The 20,221-nt window shown below is 42.5% G+C and overlaps 2 protein-coding genes across 16 annotated transcripts in view; one reads left to right on the top strand and one right to left on the bottom strand.

The window, feature by feature from the left end:
- LOC134480843 (large ribosomal subunit protein eL21-like) overlaps positions 1-20,221 on the top strand; it is a 1,068,210-nt gene that overhangs the window by 794,591 nt on the left and 253,398 nt on the right. The gene's annotated exons all lie outside the window — the stretch shown is intronic.
- The window catches only part of Bcas3 (BCAS3, microtubule associated cell migration factor), a 459,409-nt gene that overhangs the window by 288,705 nt on the left and 150,483 nt on the right, over positions 1-20,221 (bottom strand). For all 15 annotated transcript variants that reach the window (XR_010055214.1, XR_010055215.1, XM_039086499.2 and 12 more), the window contains one exon: positions 11,329-11,593. Coding sequence is in view for 13 of the 15 variants with exons in the window: in XM_039086499.2 (XP_038942427.1) it covers positions 11,329-11,593 (265 nt within the window). In the remaining 2 variants the exon portion in view is untranslated. The remainder of the gene's footprint in view (positions 1-11,328; positions 11,594-20,221) is intronic.

Genomic DNA, 20,221 nt, shown 5'->3' with positions numbered 1-20,221 from the left:
GGCTGCAGTAATGGCAACTGTATTTGGAAATTAAAATAACAAAGGCACCCTCAAACCCAAGCTCATTGTGGGTTCCTGGTACTCCACAAAAAACAAATCTAAAGAAACACCTTTTCTCCAAATATTTCCTTATCTCCATCCTCCTCCCAACACTCTCCCTACTCTTCAGACAGCACAGAAATGTCCTACTGTCTACATTCCCAGAAGGAAGCTGGGTAAGAAGGTCTGAGCCTCTGTGCATTTGCACTGCCCATTTCACACAAAGTCAAAACTGCCAGTCTGCTTTTAATATTCCACCATGGACTTGATGGGTATAAAACAGCAACATTTACCAAAGAGTTTTAAGTTAATTTTGGAGTTGAAAAGCTGACTTCTTGACTCTGTCCAAAAGAGTACAATAGTAGCTTGTTCTAAAACAATCACTGAGCAGTGGGGCTCTGCAAAGCCAGAGCCTGCTTAGCTCTCACTTGTGGTCTAATTTAACATTAAAGTATCCTCAACCAACTCTCAACTATTAGTTAATCAAAATCAAATCCTTTAAAGATGTGTGTATGTGTGTGTGTGTGTGTGTGTGTGTGTGTGTGTGTGTGTGTGTGTGTGTGTGTGTGTTTAAAGTACCCAGTGTAAACTGGAATTTCTAGCACATGGGTTGCTGAGTGTTTTTTTTTTCTGCCCCCTCCCTCCCTCTTTCCCTCCCTCCCCCAGGCCCCAAGCCCTCCTCCTTTCCCTCTCTTAGATGAGGATGACAACCTTCCCAGCTGCAGCGCCTGGACTCTCCTGCCTGCCTCCTTTCTGACCTTTTCTCAGGCTTGTTCTAGTACAGTCTGCAATCTACTCAGTAGGAAAAGGAAACAGCAGGGCCCTGGTGAGAGACGGCGCCTTTGGACCCAAGGACCAGGCCAGGAACCTCAGCAGGAGAGGCAAGGAAAATGAGCTCTGGACAAGGAAGCTGGACACAGTTTAACTGTGCAGACCTAAACAGAGGCGACTATCCAAGGACCAGCCCAGCCGCAGTTCTTACAGCAGAGACTGTTGCTTCCTGGGAAGGCGGCAGATACAGAAAACACTGCAACATTTAAAATCAAGCAAAGACATTGGTGCTTTTTCTAAGAAAACTTCCTGGTGCCACAGTGAGGACTATAGGTACTTATGGGAAGCACTCCATGTCTCTCAGGTGGAGACACTTCTCAATGACATTCTGCTGCTGCACTTAGAATGGCCCAGAACTCACCATCTGGTGCTCCCCAGGATCAAGAAGAATTAAAAGAATACTTCCAAGAGAACTCATATTATGCCATCATGGAGTTGTTTCAAACATATATTTATACATAACACATTACACTTGTGTCAATACGTCAACAGGTCATTCTCTAGCTGTTCTTTCCTGAGTCTTAGAATACCCTCACCTGTTCCTTACTCTTAAAGCAGTGCACGCTATTTTAATGTGTAGAAGCAAGCACTTCCTGGAAGATAAAATGAACATACGGAAAGTCACTATTACAAAGCCTGTATGTACACTAAGTATACTTTATTCCAAAAGGGCAGTTTGTGGCTGGAATGGGGAGTGATGAAGTTGGGAGAAATAAGGCTGAGGAGCTGGGATGGCTACACAGCTCAAGTACACAGAGGAAGAAAAAGGGCACAAAAGAGAAAACAGGAGAAATTCTATTGAAGTTTTAAAAAACTAAACAAAATTTAACATTAATGAAAAATTTTTTAAAGTAAATGATCTATTTATGATCACACAATCAAAACAAGTTAAAACTCAATGAATAAAACCTGTGGGACATTCATTACCTCAGTTTATTATCTCAGAGCACTCCTACATTTTAGGAACAAAGAAATTTAATAAGATCCAGTGTTCTTAATCCTTAGTAAGCTTTACTAGCTCTGACTCCTTTTTTAACCTGAGATTAGACAATTCATTCAACAAAGGCTGAAATCCCAGAAAATGGTCTATATTTATACGGATACTCATGGAAAAAGTAAGACAGCTGGACAGAGATTGACTATACATCGTCTAAATACTGTGCATACCCTTCCCATGAATATAAAACAAAGAGAAAAGATTTTGAGCCATTTCCCCTAAGATTCACATTCCTGCCCCAAGTTGTAGTTCCAATGTATCACTCTGAGATGAGAGGCTGAGGCAGAATTGCCTGGAAATTGACCAAGCAATGGCTAAGCAGCCAGTACCAGGCCAGCCAGGGCTACACCGCAATAATCCATCTTGAAATAACCATGATAGCACATGGAACGCTGCGCTCTCCTCTGAAGCAAGCTCAGATCAAAGGTAAGCTCACGTGACACTGAGACTGGGGCAAGAAAAGCAAGGCAGGATCCGACCTCAGCAACCCTGGGCCGACTCCTCACCTCGCTCTCAATTGACTTGTACCATGACGGCGGAGGAGGCAGACCGACCAAGCACTACCTCTTTTACACCAGTACACACATGACGTATAAAGTATCAGGAATTCATTCAGAAACAACGAGCAGCCGCACTGTGCAATAGGAGGAGGCACTGAATTAGCTGCAATCAATAAAGTATTCTTTCTCTTTCTTTATGTAAATAGCAAGTTTGTTTGGACAGTTTCATTAAAAGCCTCCTCTCTCTATTACCCAAGTTCAGAGTCTGCAGAGAAGTACCAGCATAAAACCCTATTTAAAAAAAAAAAAAAGAGTACTAAGTAGCACATGGAAAATTAAAAAAAAATGACAATCTGAACTTTTTAAACCATTCCTGTCCTTGTAGATGATTACATATTAAAATCAAAAGTTTTACATGGTGACAACACCTGCAATCCTGGTAGTCGGCAGGGAGAGACTGGAGGATCAAAGATTGAGGTCACCCTTGGCTACACAGAAAATTTAAGGACAGCCTGGGCTACAAGACTCTTTGTTAAAAATAATTTTTTAAAAAGATAAATACATACGTTGAATAACAAATATAACTACAAAATGTAACCAATTTTCCTAATAATAAATAAATTAAAGATTAAAAGTTAAAATGGCAGACTTTCTTCTCCCCACATCCCCCAGGCACTACTGTTCTCTGGCCCTTCACCCCCCTCCACTGCTAACGGAAGCCTTCCTGCTTATTACCCATGACTGTTAAGAATATTTTCTGGCTCTATTTCAGCATCATGACTCAGGTCATGAGAAGTGTCAAAGATGCATTTCCTTCAGATGGGAAAGAGCACCAGATCTCAAGGGCACACAGAGACTGAAGTGTGGTGCAAAAGGGCCGCATCAGCAGTCTCTAACAAAAGGAAGATAAACCCGTTTGTACTCAAAAGTATTTTCAGTTCCAGCTTAAAAACAGGTGCTTACATCCACCAGTTAAGAAAAAGAAAACAAACAAACAAACAGGAAACTAATGCTCAATTTTAGTTTCCTAAATAACCAACAATTCCTGAAATCAAACTGTTAGCAAATAAAATTTAAAAATATAAATTTAGCACATTTTAAGAATACAGGAGTTAATTCAAGATCTAGATGGCTAGCTCCAAGTCTGTAAAAGTGCACTCATGAACTAACTCTATACATTAAAGCCCTGTCTATAGACTGCCCTTGAGCACTAAGAGCAGGAGTGGTTCCACGAACGGCCTTGGACATAGCACACCTGCAGGGGAGCAAGCTCGGGTCTCCCTGGGATTTTCAACTATGAGGTCCTGGACCACTGCAGAAACACCATATTCATTTATCTAGACTGACACCGGATCTTTTTTCCACATTTATGATTTTTATAAAAGGTGAACCTGTTTCAACCCATGCCATGTCGACGCCAGCATGAACAACTGTAAATCGTTTGCTACCCTGGATAGATCTTGACACTGAACATGAAAAGCTGGTCTCTTCTGCTGTCACCAGGAGGAACATGCCCATAGGACTCCTGAAATACTTCTCTCTGGTGCCTCATTGTGGCTTGAAAATTTCTCACCTGCACAAACACTTGAGCCAAAGTGAGCGGCTCTTCCAATGAACCTGAAATCCCTTTCCTTTCCGTCGCCTTCCAGCTCCCACGCCATCTACTGTGGAGTGCAGGGAACCATCCTACCTCCCCACTCTCAGTGTATACATAACCCTGGAACACTGATGACCTGTTCTTCTTTTTCTCTTGTCTTTAATATTTTAACCATTTTGAGAACTAAAATTACTAACAACAGATTTACAATTCCAGTTCAGATAATTAAACCTCAATACTACTCTGCCTACCACGCTCAACTCTAACTTGGTTGCTTGGGTGTCTTAGTAATTAACAGCACTAAGAGGCAAGTGTCCTGAATAGTATACTGACTCTCACTGCCTTCTCTACTTTCTTCAGGAAACACTGTTTCCAAAATTCCTCCTCATGAGTACAAAGAGAACAACCTTCCTGGTTTCCTCTGTGATGAGTTATAGATAGAACATTTTGTTTTTCACATAAACAACTAAAATGTCTGCCTCTGTGATTCCCAGAAATATGTCTAGAACAACAGAACTAGAACAGAATTCCTACTTACTCACAAAGAAGGAAATAAAAGTTTCTCTAAATAAATAAATAAATAAATAAGTTTGTTTTATTCTAAACACTTGACTGAAATATTTTGCCACCTGCAATTATCAAAACCAAGCTTAAGAGTTTGTAGTCTTAATCCTGTTTTTGTACCTGAAATGGAAGACAGGCTGAATTAAAATAATTAATCTTTTTGTATTGGCTTCATATATGTGGGTGTTTGTGTGACTGTGTGTATGTGCACCACCTACAATGGCATCAGATTCTTGGGAATGAAGTTACAGTTGTGAGTCAGCATCTAGGGAATAGGAGTTGAACACAAATGTCCTAGAAGACCCTACAGTGCTCGTAACAACTGAGTTGGGGAAGGGCTGGAAAGAAGGCTCAGAAGTCAAGAAAATTAAATAATGAAATAAAAGCAGATTAGTAATAAAACTAAAGAGTTAAACTTTTTTATGTAGTGGTCAGTTGAGGACTCAAGGACACTGAAGGGAGTGTTTGGTTTCATCACAGCAATGAGGGCCAGGTGCCAGTCTGAGTACAATGTCAGTCAGGACTGAGAAAGAATGATTAAACAACAAAGAAGGAAGAATAAAACAATGGAGATTAACAGTTAAAAAAAAAACAAAGAACAAAAACCTGTAAAAATATTAAACAATAGAAAGTACATAAAATAAGAAAAGTCTTGATAATAAGAGAAATGTTCAAAGAAAAGTCTCTTTAAGAACACACTGTAGGGGCAAGAATGCAATAGGACGAAGAAGTGGCAATGGGGAGTCCCTCACACGTAAAAAAGACAAGGAACAGGAGCTCCAGACCCAAGACAGGAGATCCAAATTCATCTTATAGACTTTCTAGAAAGGGGCATAAAAGAAAACAGTAGAGAAAAAAATTATGAGGTGTTGAAAGCAGAGGCCACCGGGAATAGACGGTGCAGCAAGGGAAGGACAGGGCTAATTAATGGTAAGAAGAGAGAGATGGATTAACAGTTCCAACAGGGCCTGGATCATGGCATCCAGTCAACTGCTGCTGGTTTACAAAACAGCAGGGCACACATGCTCCAGGGCAGGAGGGCTGGGACCACAGTGACAACACTTCTGAAATAGGACGACTAGGAAGCTTCTTCGCATAGCAGGAATCACACAGGGACTGGAGATCTACACAAAAGAGCTGTATATTGATAGTGAAACACAGTCGCATTCCTTGTGAAGAATTTGGAGAATAAGCCACAGAAAACACAACAGAATGAAGAGATGCCACAGCATCTGCTCCCAGGGTACCCAGACTCAAGCCTTGATTGTAGTAACTGAAAAGCTGAGAGCACACTGCCCTCTAGAGGCACGTGACATGCACCACTAAATGATAAAACTTATTGCTCATGATCTGCGAATGCAAATTTGTATTCATAAGCAGAAACAAGCAAAATGAAAGGATTATATTTGTATCAAGTGCTAATTACATTAAATTGGCATTTCTTTTATGTTTGCTTGTGGCATTTATTTTATAGGAGTTTAAACATCATAAATATTACAGTATTTAAACTGGGTTTAATGTTATTTTTAAATCATTGTAGTGTGTACAGAACTGTACTTGAACAGGCTTCTGAGGGATTTCGCAGCTTACCTTACTTCTCACACACAGGGCATTAGGGACTCCTTCGTTTGGCTAGTGGGAGTGAATGCCTGCTTGTGTGTGTGCATGCCCTTCAGTCTGTCCGTGCACACCTGTGACTAGAAGTCCCAGGCCACAGTTCTTGTTCTACTGCTCTCCCGTCCCCAGGGTCTCTCAGCTTGCTCCAGAGATCCTCATGACTACTCCTCCTGAGTGCTGGAACTAGAGATGGGCCCTGCAGGACAACCTTGCATTTATGTAGCAAAAAACTACACATTGAGCCGTTTCCTTAGGCACTGTATATGCCCCTCTCCATACTTCTGTGAGATGTAAACTGCTAGAAAGAATATGAGCTACTACAGCTGCTTTCTTCCTTTGATAGTTTTTCAATTAGTGATTAAAATATAATTTGAAAATGGTTTATCACATAGTAGCAGCATAGGCTGGTCCCAAATTCATAACAATCCTCCTGCCTCAGCCTCCAGAGTACTTAATCACCGGCTTGTGTCACCACATCTTAGCTTCCTATGTGGTTTTAATTAGACATCTTGCTGTGTGAGGCCACCCTTCTCCAAACATTTGCATAAAGAACTCATCTGCTATCTCTGCACAATGACAGAAAATGATGTGGAAATATTTAAAATGTGTATGGTGTTGGTGTATAGTAAATGTCAAAATGAGCACAGAGTTATGCCAACAATTTCAGAGGATGCCTCAGGAGCCAGGAAAACATTAGGTTTTTAAAACAACAGATTAGAAGCAAGGCTGCACTGACCTCAGGCAACAGGCTACAGGAGTGAGCAAACCCCAGGTGCTAAGCGACCCAAGGAGGGCTCTCCCACATGACGCGTCTGCACCATTTATATACTCTGTGTCAGATGAGGCATGAAATTTAAAGCAGAACTTCAGTGCACATGATTGATTTTTCTTGGCAAAAATTAAAACACTCATGGAAACTTCAGTCCACAAGTAAACAGTGATTCGGAGGAACAGTCGGACTCTCCCAAGGAGGCGGAGCTGTGTGAGGCGGAGCTCTGTGGCTGCTTCATGTTTACAGTGTGATGCGGTCTATATCAAGAAAACTCCCTATCGACCAAAGTAAATAACTACAACAAACCATCAGATGAAGGCTGTAAACAGCTTCCAAGTGGTAAGACACGAATGCCGTGCACACAGATGCTAAAAAGCCAGAAATACTGCTGGACTTGTAAGCCTTTTGCTGAAACATAGCAGTTCTGGGTCCAAGAAACAAGAGCCCCCGTCAAAGTCCTCAAATCTCAGGTTGGGAGGGAGCAGAATCTGGAATTCAGTTGTTAGATGCTCAGGCCTAGCAGAACTCCTTCCTCAGACCAAGCCAGAAGGAAGCTGGGTTAGGTGGACACGCTGAAACCTTGGGAGGTAGAGGTAGGAAGGGGATCAGTGGACTGCCCAGTGTAGGAGAGAACAATGGTTTATTTAGTAATAAATAAAACAATGGTTTATTTAGTAATCTAGGTTAGCCTGGGGTATAGGAGAGACCCTGTGACTCATAAACACATGTATACACAAATACACAGACACACACACACAAACCCAAATACATGTGCACTCAGAAAGTCTATGGCCCTCTAAGAAAACCATGAATGACCAGCCTAGGTCCACCTGCCCTCTCTGGCTGAACCTTGTCACCTCCTCGCCGTTGTCCGAACCTTGTCACCTCCTCGCCGTTGTCCCCACTCTCACACTGTGGTCTCCTTCATACAAATCTCCCCTCAGAGCGCCCAAATCAGTCTTCTCTCACTCCTATCTCTAAAACCCTTCTCTGAGTTCCCATCTTACTCTGAGATACATACCTCACTACACAGGGGCCACTGTGCTTGACCAGAGCAGCTGCCCTGCTGGTCCCTGAGCACAGCAGGCATATTCTCAGCTCACGACTTAGAAGCTCTGCTGTCCACTCGGAGCCATTAGGTCTTTGCTAAAAATCACCACAGTGACATTCACAGATAGGATGAAGATTTAAACTTGAAATCATTTCAAGACATTTCCTAATTTCTTTTATTCTTTTCGAGACAGGGTCTCAGGATATACACCTGACTGGCCTTGTACCCACATACATCTGTCTCTAACTCCAGAGCTCAAAGATTAAAGGTATGCAATCCCACAGCCTGTGTCCCCTCCCCTTCCTTAAATTTGTCAATAGCTGCACGAAAACACTTATTCTGATTTGCTGACCGTTATTTACTTGCTCTCAGAAGAGCCTCCACCCATACCTTAAAAATGATAGTAAGTAATTCACCATGGTTGTACGTGACCGCCCTGCATGTGTCAAATGAGCAGCAATGTCACTATGAATAAAAGTCTCCTCGCTTTGATAAGTTATTATTTAAATCAAAACTGGTTTTTAATACATGAATGAAAATGCCATTATGCAACTGTTTGTGTTAGCGTAAAGAATAATTAAGAAAAATAACAAAATAAGCTGTTTCTCTGGGGATAACTTCTTTGATTCTACATGTTACCACCTAGTACACATGGGGCCAACATAACAAGTGAAAACACGAAGATTCTGCGATCCTTAACATCAATAAGAGATAACAACACTGAGGTGGAGCTGAAGAAATGCAGTTCCAGGCGGCTACTCTGATAAGCAGCAGGGCTGTGAGGAAAACTGCAGGTAAGGAAACACAAGGTGAGGGAGCTCCCAAGAGTGAATGCAAATGGGGCTGAGTCAAACCCTTGGTGGGATATGATGGAGGTCAGATTGAGGACATTCACCACCCGAACTGGCTAACAGCCTAATGAGACACAGTTTTCACTGTGTTCGAGGATCAAATATGGGTAATGAGGAAAATGGCTTCATTAGCTTCTTTCAAATAAGGATAGAGGTAAGCAAAATGGGTGAGGGGAGAAATAATCATCAAAGATTCACTATTTCTGAATGATGGACCATTCGCAAATCTAGAAAAAGCTGTATGCTCTGAGAATAACACTTATCAGTTATAAATAAATATAATTATTAAGGAAAAAGGTGCTCTGGTACATTTAGCATGGCGGCATAGCGATGGGTGAAATCACATTACAGCGGTGCTACTGTCAAAGGCAAGGCCAGGGTAAGCACAGACCGCATCTGAGGATTCAGAAACTGTAGACATTCTGGGTATTATTTCAGATGTAGCAGTTTGATGTGAAAAAGGACTATGGCACTTGCCTCCAGCCACGGCTCATGTCACCGTCATATGCTCTCCATATTCACAATAAAAGCTAATGTTCATTTTCACTAAGGCATAAAGGTTCCTATGCCCCCTCATGAATCTCAACATACGAATGCTTCCTCTATTCTAAAGACCAGGCAATGAGATAGGAAAAGAGAGATTTATAAGAATATACTTCAAGTAAATAAACATCCTTTGGAAATTAAAAAAAAAAGATAACATAATCCTAACCTAAACTGGATTGGCTCCAAAAAACTAAAAGGAAATACCCTATATCAATTGTTATTTAACAGTTTCCTTTACTTTGCTAAAAAGAGCGCAAACAGCGCAATGCAGCCAAGACATGATTCATTTTCAAGATGAATCCCTCCCTGCTCCGAGGTTTACATTGTTTTCAACCAGCATCAGACTGTTTACCCACACAAACTGTAAATACATCATTTTTAGAACTAACCAACAACAATGCCCATTTTGTTTTGACATGGAAGACACAAGGAGAACATGAAGAGAAACAACCACTGCTCTGGTTGAGGTCTGTTCCTCCAAAAAGTGTAAGGTGGGCTACAAGAAGATGTCTCGAAGTGTTGCCAGAAGAAAAGTGGCATGTAAGGGCCACTGACCAGCTCTAAGGCACAGAAAGAGAGGGAAGGGCGTCAGAGGTGAAGAATAACTGGTAAGAAACTGCTTGAAGCCTAAGTGACTCCCTGCTGCAGGGGGAGATGTTCCAGAGATGGGGGTGGGCGTTGACAGAATGAGTTCCTGTTTAAATGATGTTTTATTTTACAGGAGTCTCTACTGTGGTCACCATAATTACTCCATGTAAAAATATCTCAGTCTTAAGATCGGAGTCCATGCAACTCTCCAGAAAATAAGTATCAACATGTTAAGTCTTCCTGAAGGAATGTGATGTGTGGCACGGCCACTCTGGGGTCAACTATCCGGTGAAGAGCCACTTGTCTGGGCACGCTGGAGGACATCTATAATACAGCTCTCCAGAGGGTAAGGCTACTGTGGGCTATATTTGTGAGACCTTATAAACATGAAACAGAAGAAGAAAAACACCAGAAAAGTTCCACATATGGAATGGCTGAGAATTTCCAATCCAAAATGAATATACATTTTTAACAAGAAACATTAGAAAATGCTCATTGCATCATCTGAATTAATAATTTCCAAACCAGAAACCACATGAGTGTACGTTAGTAATGTCAGGCACAATAACCGACAGCCACCGGCAGCATGTCTGCACAAAGAAATGCGTGAGCAGGTGAAGTAGAACCTTTCAAAAAGGTTCCTCAAACACTTCAAAACCAACTGAGTTAACTGTCAGCCACATAAAACAACTCTCAGAACAGCTCAGTACATACAGTCTAAGGTGGAAAGCACAATTCAAAGAGAACCAAGGCTACAGTTTGAAGAGCAACCATCTTCCAACATGAACAGAACTTATAAAATGAAATTACAGAAACAAAACACATCAACAACATAAAGTCCATTTACATCAAATTTTACAAATGCAAGTGAATACCATAAAAGGCAGAACAGTGGTTTAGTATTATGAAGAAGTGGACAAGGAATGATTTTGGTGATGTTTCATTTACTGCTCAGGAAGAAGGCATTGGGGTCTGAGATTTGCCCTGCTATATAACATATGGGAGGAATCCCAGAGAACTCTACTTAAACAGGAAGTACAAGTACACAGTCAATGACAAGTCTATTGGAACAACAAATATTTCTTACTGAACAGCCGTACCACGCCAGTACACTAAGAATGTTCTGGAATACATACTTCAAATGTTATGAAAACAGACTCAATCTCAAACAAAATATCCCTTACATACTGAAAAAGCAAAGCAGTTAAAATAGCAAGAAAGAGATCACTGTGATCGTTGTGATTCATACTTATTAATTGATTTAATGAATATGAATTTCTTAACTATGCTCAGCATAAACAGAAAATCTGCATCCGATTCCATGTGATAGAGCAAGAGGCTACTGGGAAGTAGCATGAGAGGAGAGCGTGTTTACCATGCAGCGGGGAGCCGGAAGGGCTGCTGGACAGGCCTGGGACAGGACTACAGCGGCCGCCTTGCTTAGATGTCAGCTCTTGTTCAATCTCTTCCAGCCCAGCACTTTTCTGGAAACGGCTCATGCGATTCACTACTCGCGGTGACATGTGTGTGCGGACACAAGGCTGGCCACCATAAGGGTTGATGGGGAAAACGTGGGAAGTACCCCGGAGGGTACTGACCACCACCCAACGACAATCATGGCTGAAACAGATGTCCTGAACCTAGGAAGGAGGAAAGAGACAAAAACAGCTGTAGTCACTCGGGTGTACCTGAGGACAAGCATAAATGGAAATACAATCAGAAAGGTTGCCTCCTTAGCTAATTTGTGTAAGAATAGGTGACAAATGTATAAAATATTTTATAGGTCCCCAGCCCCTGTGTGGGAATCAGATAAAACCTGGAAGGAAGGGCTCCACTCCCTGCCATTTAAAGTGAGAGGCGGAAATCAGGACCTTGATTGCCTCCTGCAACTGACCCAGAGAGCTTTGTGAAATAGATACCGTGTGTTCAAGGAGGAGGTGGCTCTGAGGAACAGGCCTACCACAAAAATATGAGAGCCTAGGTTCAGAGCCCCAGAACCGCTAAAATAAAATCAGGTATGGCCATGTATGGCTGTAACCAAAAGTGCCACTGTGCGGAGGAGGGGCCTGGGTGGATCCCAGGAGATTGCTGGTAAGCTGGTCTACCAAATCAGTGAACTCCAGCCCAGTGGGGCCCCTTGTCTCAAATGATAAGGGGGAGAAGAAAGACCGCTGGAATCTACTTCCAGTCTGCACACAGGAGTAAAGACTCCACCCTCACATGGCTCACTCTCCTAAGAGGTTTTCTATTAAGTACAGCAGAGTAGATAATGCAATGTTACTGATTCAATCACTTGCTTAACTACTAATGGTTTATCACACAATTCACCAGGAATGAAGAGAGAGAGGAGGATTTGTGGGTATGGCTCTCAGGAGACATGAAACCTTGTCTCAACAAATAAAACAAAAGATCAGACCTGAGATGTCTTGTGTATCAATATAAGACACATCAACACAGTTGGGTATGTGTGTTATTCTATAACTGAGGCAGGATGACTGCTGTGGTCTCAAGGTCACATAGAACTACACAGCAAGACTAATTAATTCAAAGTGGAACTTTTTAAATCCAACAAATGTATTTAAAAACTAAAGGATTCCTTAGAGATCCCTGTTTTCACAGTGATAATTCTGGCTCCATCACTGAAGACAGGTCATGAGTCTGTGGTGATTCAGGAAACAACATTTCGATAACTAACAGAGCCACTGTGCACTGTTCTAACCCGGGGACTAAGCAGCATTGTATATCCAGAGATGAACTGTGCTCTCGGCACCACACTCCTAAGTGCTATTCAGAATTAGGCATGGTGGTAAAAGCCAAGGACTCCAATACTGGGAAGACACTGCAGCTGGTAGGGTTTGCCCTTTAGAGTGAGACCCTAGCTCAAAACAACAACACAAGCCCAGAACTACAAAAGCAAACCCCAAATGCCTCAGATTGCAGCAGAGAAAGGATGTTTCCATGAGCACAAGTTCCTTACATCTAAGGTCAACAAGCTTGACCTTAGCAAGCTCTGCCTGTAACAGGCCAGACAGCAACGTTTCCCTCTATAGATGTATTGTGTAAGTGCTTGCAGGAACACGGAGTAAACAGTAAGATATGGCTAATAGCAGACAGTTTTGGGCTGTCATACCATCTTCACTGTGATCACTGAGGAACTGAAAGTAGAAAAGGCCTCAGAACTCTACAGTAAAGAGTCAGGACTAGAGGTGGCTGAGTTGAGAAGATTCACCACAGTGCGTGCGTGCGCCTACACGTGCGCACACACACTTAATTCATAGAGAGTTTTGACAGGAAACCTGCAGTGAGTTAGAACAAGAGGCTCATCTGACAACTCAACAGCAATAAATGCCGTGGTGAAGGCGAGGGACGGTGAGTCCCGACTCTAACTGATGGGATGGGCCACAGGCTGTGTCTAGGGCATTTCCAGCGATGCTTAACTGAGGGAGGGAGACCTATAGGGAATGTGGGCAGCACGGGTCTGGGGCCCAGACTTATCAGCAGGAGAAGAGGGTGAAGCACCTGTACCCACATCTCTGATTGCTCTGAGGTCGCACTGTGACCAGTCACCTCCCATCCCTGCTCCCTTGACTTTCCCACCATGGTCTCCACCCACCCTCAACTGTCAGGCAAACAAGTCCTTTCTGAGTTGCTTCTTGTCAGGTGTTTCATCATAGCAATGAGAAAAGTAACTCATTGTTGGTGATAATATATGATTGCCACAGAAAATTACATAGAGACACACTTACATCCAACACCCAGAGATGACTTACTATCTAGAAGTACAAGTAATTCTGAATGCATGATGTTTAACTATGTACCACCTAAAACACAAGACTCTAAAAGTAATCCAATAAAATAACAAGTTAGCCAAAACAAATGTTTATGCCCTCTTTCCCTAATTTTCAGACATGTCTTGGCTTAAAGAAAGACCCCCTCACTGCCTCGCCAACTGTGGCACATGCTTAGTAACATGTGAATGAGTTAGAACAAGCATCAAGTTAGGCCAGCATCTCCTTTCCCCAAAGTGTGTGTGCTGTGATCTGGGAGTCAATTATCATACAGGGCTGCAGAATTCTGGTAAAGTCTGAGCTTTTCTGATAACAGATATTAATAGCACTAGAGTTTGGGATGATAAGACTGAGTCGGGGGTGGGGTAGCACGCACATATCACCACAGCATGGTAGAGGCTGAGTCAGAAGAAAAGCGGCTAAGAAGAGGAACACTTGAGGAAGTTCTCATCATTATGATGAGAACAGCAGTTTTTTTAAAAAAATCTATTGCCTCTGTTCCCTGCTCATTGTAAACAGCACAGTATGGCTAATAGCTGAACTGGCAATCCCATAAGAGAAGGAGTGAGGTAGGAGAAGAGAATGCTTGGATAAGAACTCTAAGGATCAAAATGCCTAAACTCTTAGATGAACCTGGAAAGGACAACTTTAAAATAAATAGATCAATGACCAGGGTGCAGTGGGACATGTCTTTAAGCCAGCATGGGTTGGAGAGGCAGGTGCATCTTGGGAGGACCCGAGTCTGAGGCTACCTTTTTCTACGTAGTCAGTTTCAGGACAGGCAAGGCTACACAGAGAGACCTGTCTCAAAGAACAGACAGGCAGGCAGGCAGGCAGACAGACACACACAGACACAGACACACACACACACACACACACACACACACACACAGAGAGAGAGAGAGAGAGAGAGAGAGAGAGAGAGAGAGAGAACAAGAAAAGCTACTCAATTCTAAAGAGCTTGAGTCTAAATCATCAGAGGACACGACATTTATTTAGGAAACACAGGAATGTAGAAAGTGGAGATTTGGTGTGAGACCTGGAATACAAATTCTGCATAGTCCCAACTACATACTTGAGTTTTTTGTTTTTTTTTAAATCCTTTGGAATCAAGAAAAACACCTATCTCCCATAAGGCTGTATACATGCCAAGTTATAGCCAATTTAATGGAAACAGAAACAGGTTGAAGGAGACATTGGGATGTGAGCTAATGGGGTGGTCTACACAAATCTTTTCCTTAATGTTTGCATTTGTTTCCTCCTCACTTTATTTGCTCAATAGAGGATAGAAAGATCGTGGGGTGTTTCATAGATTTTTTTTTTCATGTAAAAATTTGGTATGGAAGGACATGACTTGAAGCAGAAAGGGGAGCTGACAGTTAGAGTAAGACCTTTCCTGCCCTGCCGAGACATAACAACAAACTAGATTTTAACCACAGAAGTGGATACCTGACAACCTACCACACAGCTCTAAGATGTGGAGAGTAGTTAACCCGTGTCGACGATGGCGGCCGGCAAGCTTATAGGCAGCATGTGGCGTAGTGCCTGGCCATGTGCAGGGGCCCGGTGGTGAGCTCTCATTATGTCATGTAACAGACACGTTGGAATACAAAAGTCTCAAAGTTCAACACCACCCCACCACCCCCCAGAAATGAAGTCTCTGTGCTAAGTGGCAGGCTTGGATTATTTTTAATTCATAAATAAAGATTTCAAAATAAACAGAAATGTTAATTCTGTTTGGTCTTGAGGACTTTTAGCAAATCTTCAAATAAGGAACACACTTTGTTGGCTAATTTTTCTGTCCCAGTATTTAGTGAGAGAGTGGAAACCGATCCTGGGAAGGCTTGGGGAAGGGTATCAGATAAGCAGTAGGGAAGAGGCAAAAGACAATTTCAACACAGTACAGACCAGGATCTCAACTCTCACATTTCTAAGTTGGAAATATGAGCTTAGCCCCCAAGCATGTAAAATATTTGACATTAATTTATTTGAAAAAAAAACTATAAAAAGTGTGACTTTAAATTTTATTTAGTACAACTATTAAAATTTTCTTCATCAAAGACATGAAATCCTCCATGTTTTCTGACAATAATCTAACCACAAATTAACAGAAATATAAAGGAATGGGGGGGACTAGCATGGTCATTAAACGACACATTATTAAGTCACCCGCAGATCAAAGGAAAAGCCTCACAGACTGACAGAAACATGGGGGCCAATGAAGATGAATCAGAACATACGGCACAGCCCCAGTGCAGTGTGGGAGTCACAGCCAGGGACTGTTACCTAGGAAGGACTCAAGAACGCTCACACACCCAAGGAGTCAGAAGAAAGAAAAAATTCAATAGGAGAGTGGCCAGGATGAGAGCTAAAACCAATAGTATGGAAAACAGACAAAACCAAACAAATCAGGAACTATTCAAAACTGAAAAAAGAAAAGAAAAATTCTAGCAGACTGGAAGATGCAAGAGAAGGACACTCACACCTAAAGGACAGTGTGGGCTGAGAACCACATACCCAGCAGGCGCCTAGCAAGCCATACCTGAACATCTCTATCTAAAGGGACTAACGGAAAAACACAGCAGGTCCTCAAAACGTATAGCCTGTCAGGCACAGCAAAGGAGCTCAGAGCGTATGACCTTCTGTTTGAGACAAAGAAGAGTCCCCACAATGATTTTTCCGAGGCAACTAACCCTACCTGTGTAAAGTATACAGGAGAAAACCTTCAGGTCTAAGGTCAGGCAACCATTCTTCATCTTTCTCACAATCTATGCACATCAAACTAAGTTCTGCTCTGTGAGTTAACATCAGAAGAAGAAAAGAGACAGGTTACTGGAGGAGGAGACTGCAAACCACTTGCTTCACACTCACTGGAGAAAAAGGTAAGGAATCTCATCAAAACCAAAGCCAAGGCACACCACACGCATCTTCTCTAGAAGTCTCTCCCTCTCCCTCTCCCTCTCCCTCTCCCTCTCCCTCTCCCTCTCCCTCTCCCTCTCCCTCTCCCTCTCCCTCTCCCTCTCCCTCTCCCTCTCCCTCTCCCTCTCCCTCTCCTCTTCCTCCTCCTTCTTCTTTTTCTTCTCTCTCTCTCTCTCTCTCTCTCTCTCTCTCTCTCTCTCTCTCTGTCAGTCAGTCAGTCAATAAATGCAACAGTAACTAAAACTTTATAAAAGTTATAACAAGAGAATTACTGTGAATTCCTGATCTGCCAATGAGTCCAAGGACTACAAGAACTGCACAGTGAGATGCTGTCTTTTTTAAAAGAAGTTAAAACAAGCCAAGCGTGGTGTCATGAAACATATAATCTCAGCATTTGTGAGGTGATAAGATTTCAGAGATAGCCTGGGCTACAGAAGACTCTGTCTCAAACACATCAACAAACTGAACAAAAGACCCCAAAACACCTTTAAGAGGAGAGCATTCTCACAAACTGTGCAAGGTAGAACAAGAGATAAACTGGCTACAAAAAGTGATCAGTTAAGAATTTTAAAATTGGTGGTACAGACACAACCTACACATACAAAAAATGCTACAAAATTGAATATACACACATCAGAACAAAAGACTCCATGCATATCTGGTTTATCTAAAAGAGAACGAAACGGTAGAATCAATCAAATTTAGAATATTGTGAAGCATTTTTCTCTCAAGTTGTGAGCATTATCAGGGCACATTAGAAGATTTATGAATCTTCTGGTGTTTTCTGTACAAGTGCTTGTAAAACTATAATCATTTCAATGCAAAAACAGAATGTGTTGCCATAGACATGGTTCCTGTGCCTGACTATCCATCCACGGTAGACATGAAGGCCACACAGAAATGCCAGAGATTGAGGTTGAAACATGGCTTTGTATAATCTTGCTTATAGGAGGAAGGCACATCCTGCTCTCCATAGACGTTCCCTAGAACACACCACAGCGTCATGGAGCTGTGGCTCTGAGACCAAAGACCTTAACCCATCTACAAGTCTGATTCGGTTGCTACCCAGAGAGTGGACAGCAACACCACATTACAGTTGTCACTGGTGTAAAGGCTAATGCTCACACCAAATATGCTGTGTTTCCATAAGGGACACACACAGGAATGTGTAGGTAGAAGGGTGGGACACATAGTTCAAATCAAGCAGCCATACACCACTGAGGAAGTCTGAACTGATTTAAATGCTTGTTTCAGAAATACTCACCTCCTACAGGTTCACAACTGACCACCTACCAGCCTTCCAGTTCTTTCTGTGCTGTCAGCAAGACCAACAGATAGTTCCATAAGGAACCCTGCATGAGATTAAGGCTACTGAAACCTTAGATGAGGCACTATCTCAGCGCAACATCGACACCTGCCCGAGGGAGAGGCTAAGTACCTCAATTTTCTTCTTCTTCTTCTTCCTCTTCCTCTTCCTCCTCTTCCTCCTCCTCCTCCTCCTCCACGAGGTTAGCTCTTTAAGGAGCTGCTAAATTCTAATCAGAGCTGGGAGGCAGGGTGTGCTGGCTCCACATTGGGACAGGTAAGTGAGAAGATGGAAGAGGTCCAAGTGGGCTCAAAGGCTCAAAGGGGAGTGGGTGAGGAAGGTCCAGGCTCCTGCGCTATCTCTCCTCAGTCACTGTTCAGTAGCCACTTGACCCACGAGCCCCTTTCAAAGCTCACTGAGGGCTGACTAAGACAGACATGGTGGTGTCCCCAAGGCCAGTAGAGCTGTCTAACCTCAGTAACTCAGAAGACTGAGGTAAGCAGCAATTAGCACTGGGGAATCAATAGGGGAAATTGTCTCTGTGTGAATCAGAGAAAGTCAGTGAAACTGGGCCAAGCACACCAGTTCATTTAATCTTGTCTACAAATGCTATTGGTTAACAAAATGGGTGAGTCCAAAGGCAGAGAGAAGCAGAGATGTACAGAATCAGACCAGCACAATGGATCCACACACACAATTACCGAGGGAAGGCAACACAGACTGGGAAGACACAGTGATCCCACAGGAGAACTGGAGAGACTGAGGAATGGCACCTCGACCATATCTCCAGTTTTTGCACTTCTATGCAAGGTATGATCATGGTAACATACATCTCATATCTCAGCACACCGCAGGTGAGGGTGTGAGGATCAGGAGGAGTTTGTGGTCATCCACACATGGGTCCAAAGTCTGAGGTCCATGACTGAAGGAAAAAGAACCAAAGTGGGGGCTGGTCAAGGCACTTTCCACCAACCCTGATGGAGAAATGCAGATGGAAGGAAAGAACTCACTCTGATTTCCACAAGAACACACACATGCACACAGAGAGACACAGAGACACACACATACAGACTGAATAAATAAATATTTAAGCCAAGTACAGGCATTCGCTATTCACTGCTCTCTATGGACACAGGAGCAACTGCCTCTCTCTATCACCATGGAGTGTGTCCTCCAGACCTGCAGACAAAGATGAAGCCTCCCTTCCTTGAGTTTCTTTTGTCAGTATTTTGACACATCTATGAGAAAAGCAGCTGACACGCTAGGCAAGCTCTGCCAACTAAACTAGCTGATGGCTCTCAAACAGAATCACAGATGCAAGGCAGCGCGTGTCTTCCCCTCCTAATGGCTTCTTTCAGAGGGCAAGTGTTTCACTTTAATCAGACGAAGTTTATAAATTGCATACTTTAATGGACTTTACTATTAGTGTTGCGCTTTTAAAAATCTGTGCCGAACCTGAGGGACATTAGTTTCTTCAGTTTTCTTATAAAAGCTCTATGGTTATTGGTTTCACACTTGTCCATCGTTCCTCTGAGTAAGGTGACAATCAAATGGCATATATGTCACAATGCTCCCAAATCCCTCCCAATTGTCTTGCATTTATTTGGTGCATTTTTGATTTGTACAGAGGTAAGGCCTCTGTACCTCATGTACCTCAAGGCCTCATGTACCGCTGGTGGGCCCACAACTCAACATGAAGACTAGGGCGGCCTTTGACTGCAGTTTTCCTCTGCCTAACACTTCTGAGCTCTGGGCCTTTAGACATGCAGCATACACACTGATGCTGGATTTATGTAAATTCAAAAAGTCTTTCGATAAGGAATAAACTACAGGGAAAAAATCTTACTGAGATTTTTTTTTTTTACAAACTCAGAGGAAACTGACATTGTAAAGCTGTAATGTTTATCATAGTCAGGCCTTTAATTATTCTCAGCAGGGCTTTCTAGTGGTCTCAGTATGGATATAAGGTATTATTATAGACACTGAGATCTATTTAAATTATCAACTAATTGTTAGGATGGAGAGAGAGAAAAACACATGCACACACAGAGAGATAAAAACAGAGAGAGACAGACACACACAGAGAGAGTGAGACAGAGAGAAAGACAAAGACAGAGAGAGAGTCCATGCATAAGTGAGTGAACTCAGGGTTTTGCCCATGCTAGGCAAATGCTGTAATTGCTATCCTACATCCCAGTCCTTTTTGTTCAATTTTCTGAGGCAGGGTCTTTCTGTTTTGCCCTCCTAAGTCACTG

Source organism: Rattus norvegicus, chromosome 10 (assembly GCF_036323735.1).
Source record: "Rattus norvegicus strain BN/NHsdMcwi chromosome 10, GRCr8, whole genome shotgun sequence".
NCBI lineage: Eukaryota > Metazoa > Chordata > Mammalia > Rodentia > Muridae > Rattus > Rattus norvegicus.
This window is presented reverse-complemented; position numbering and strand designations above follow the sequence as displayed.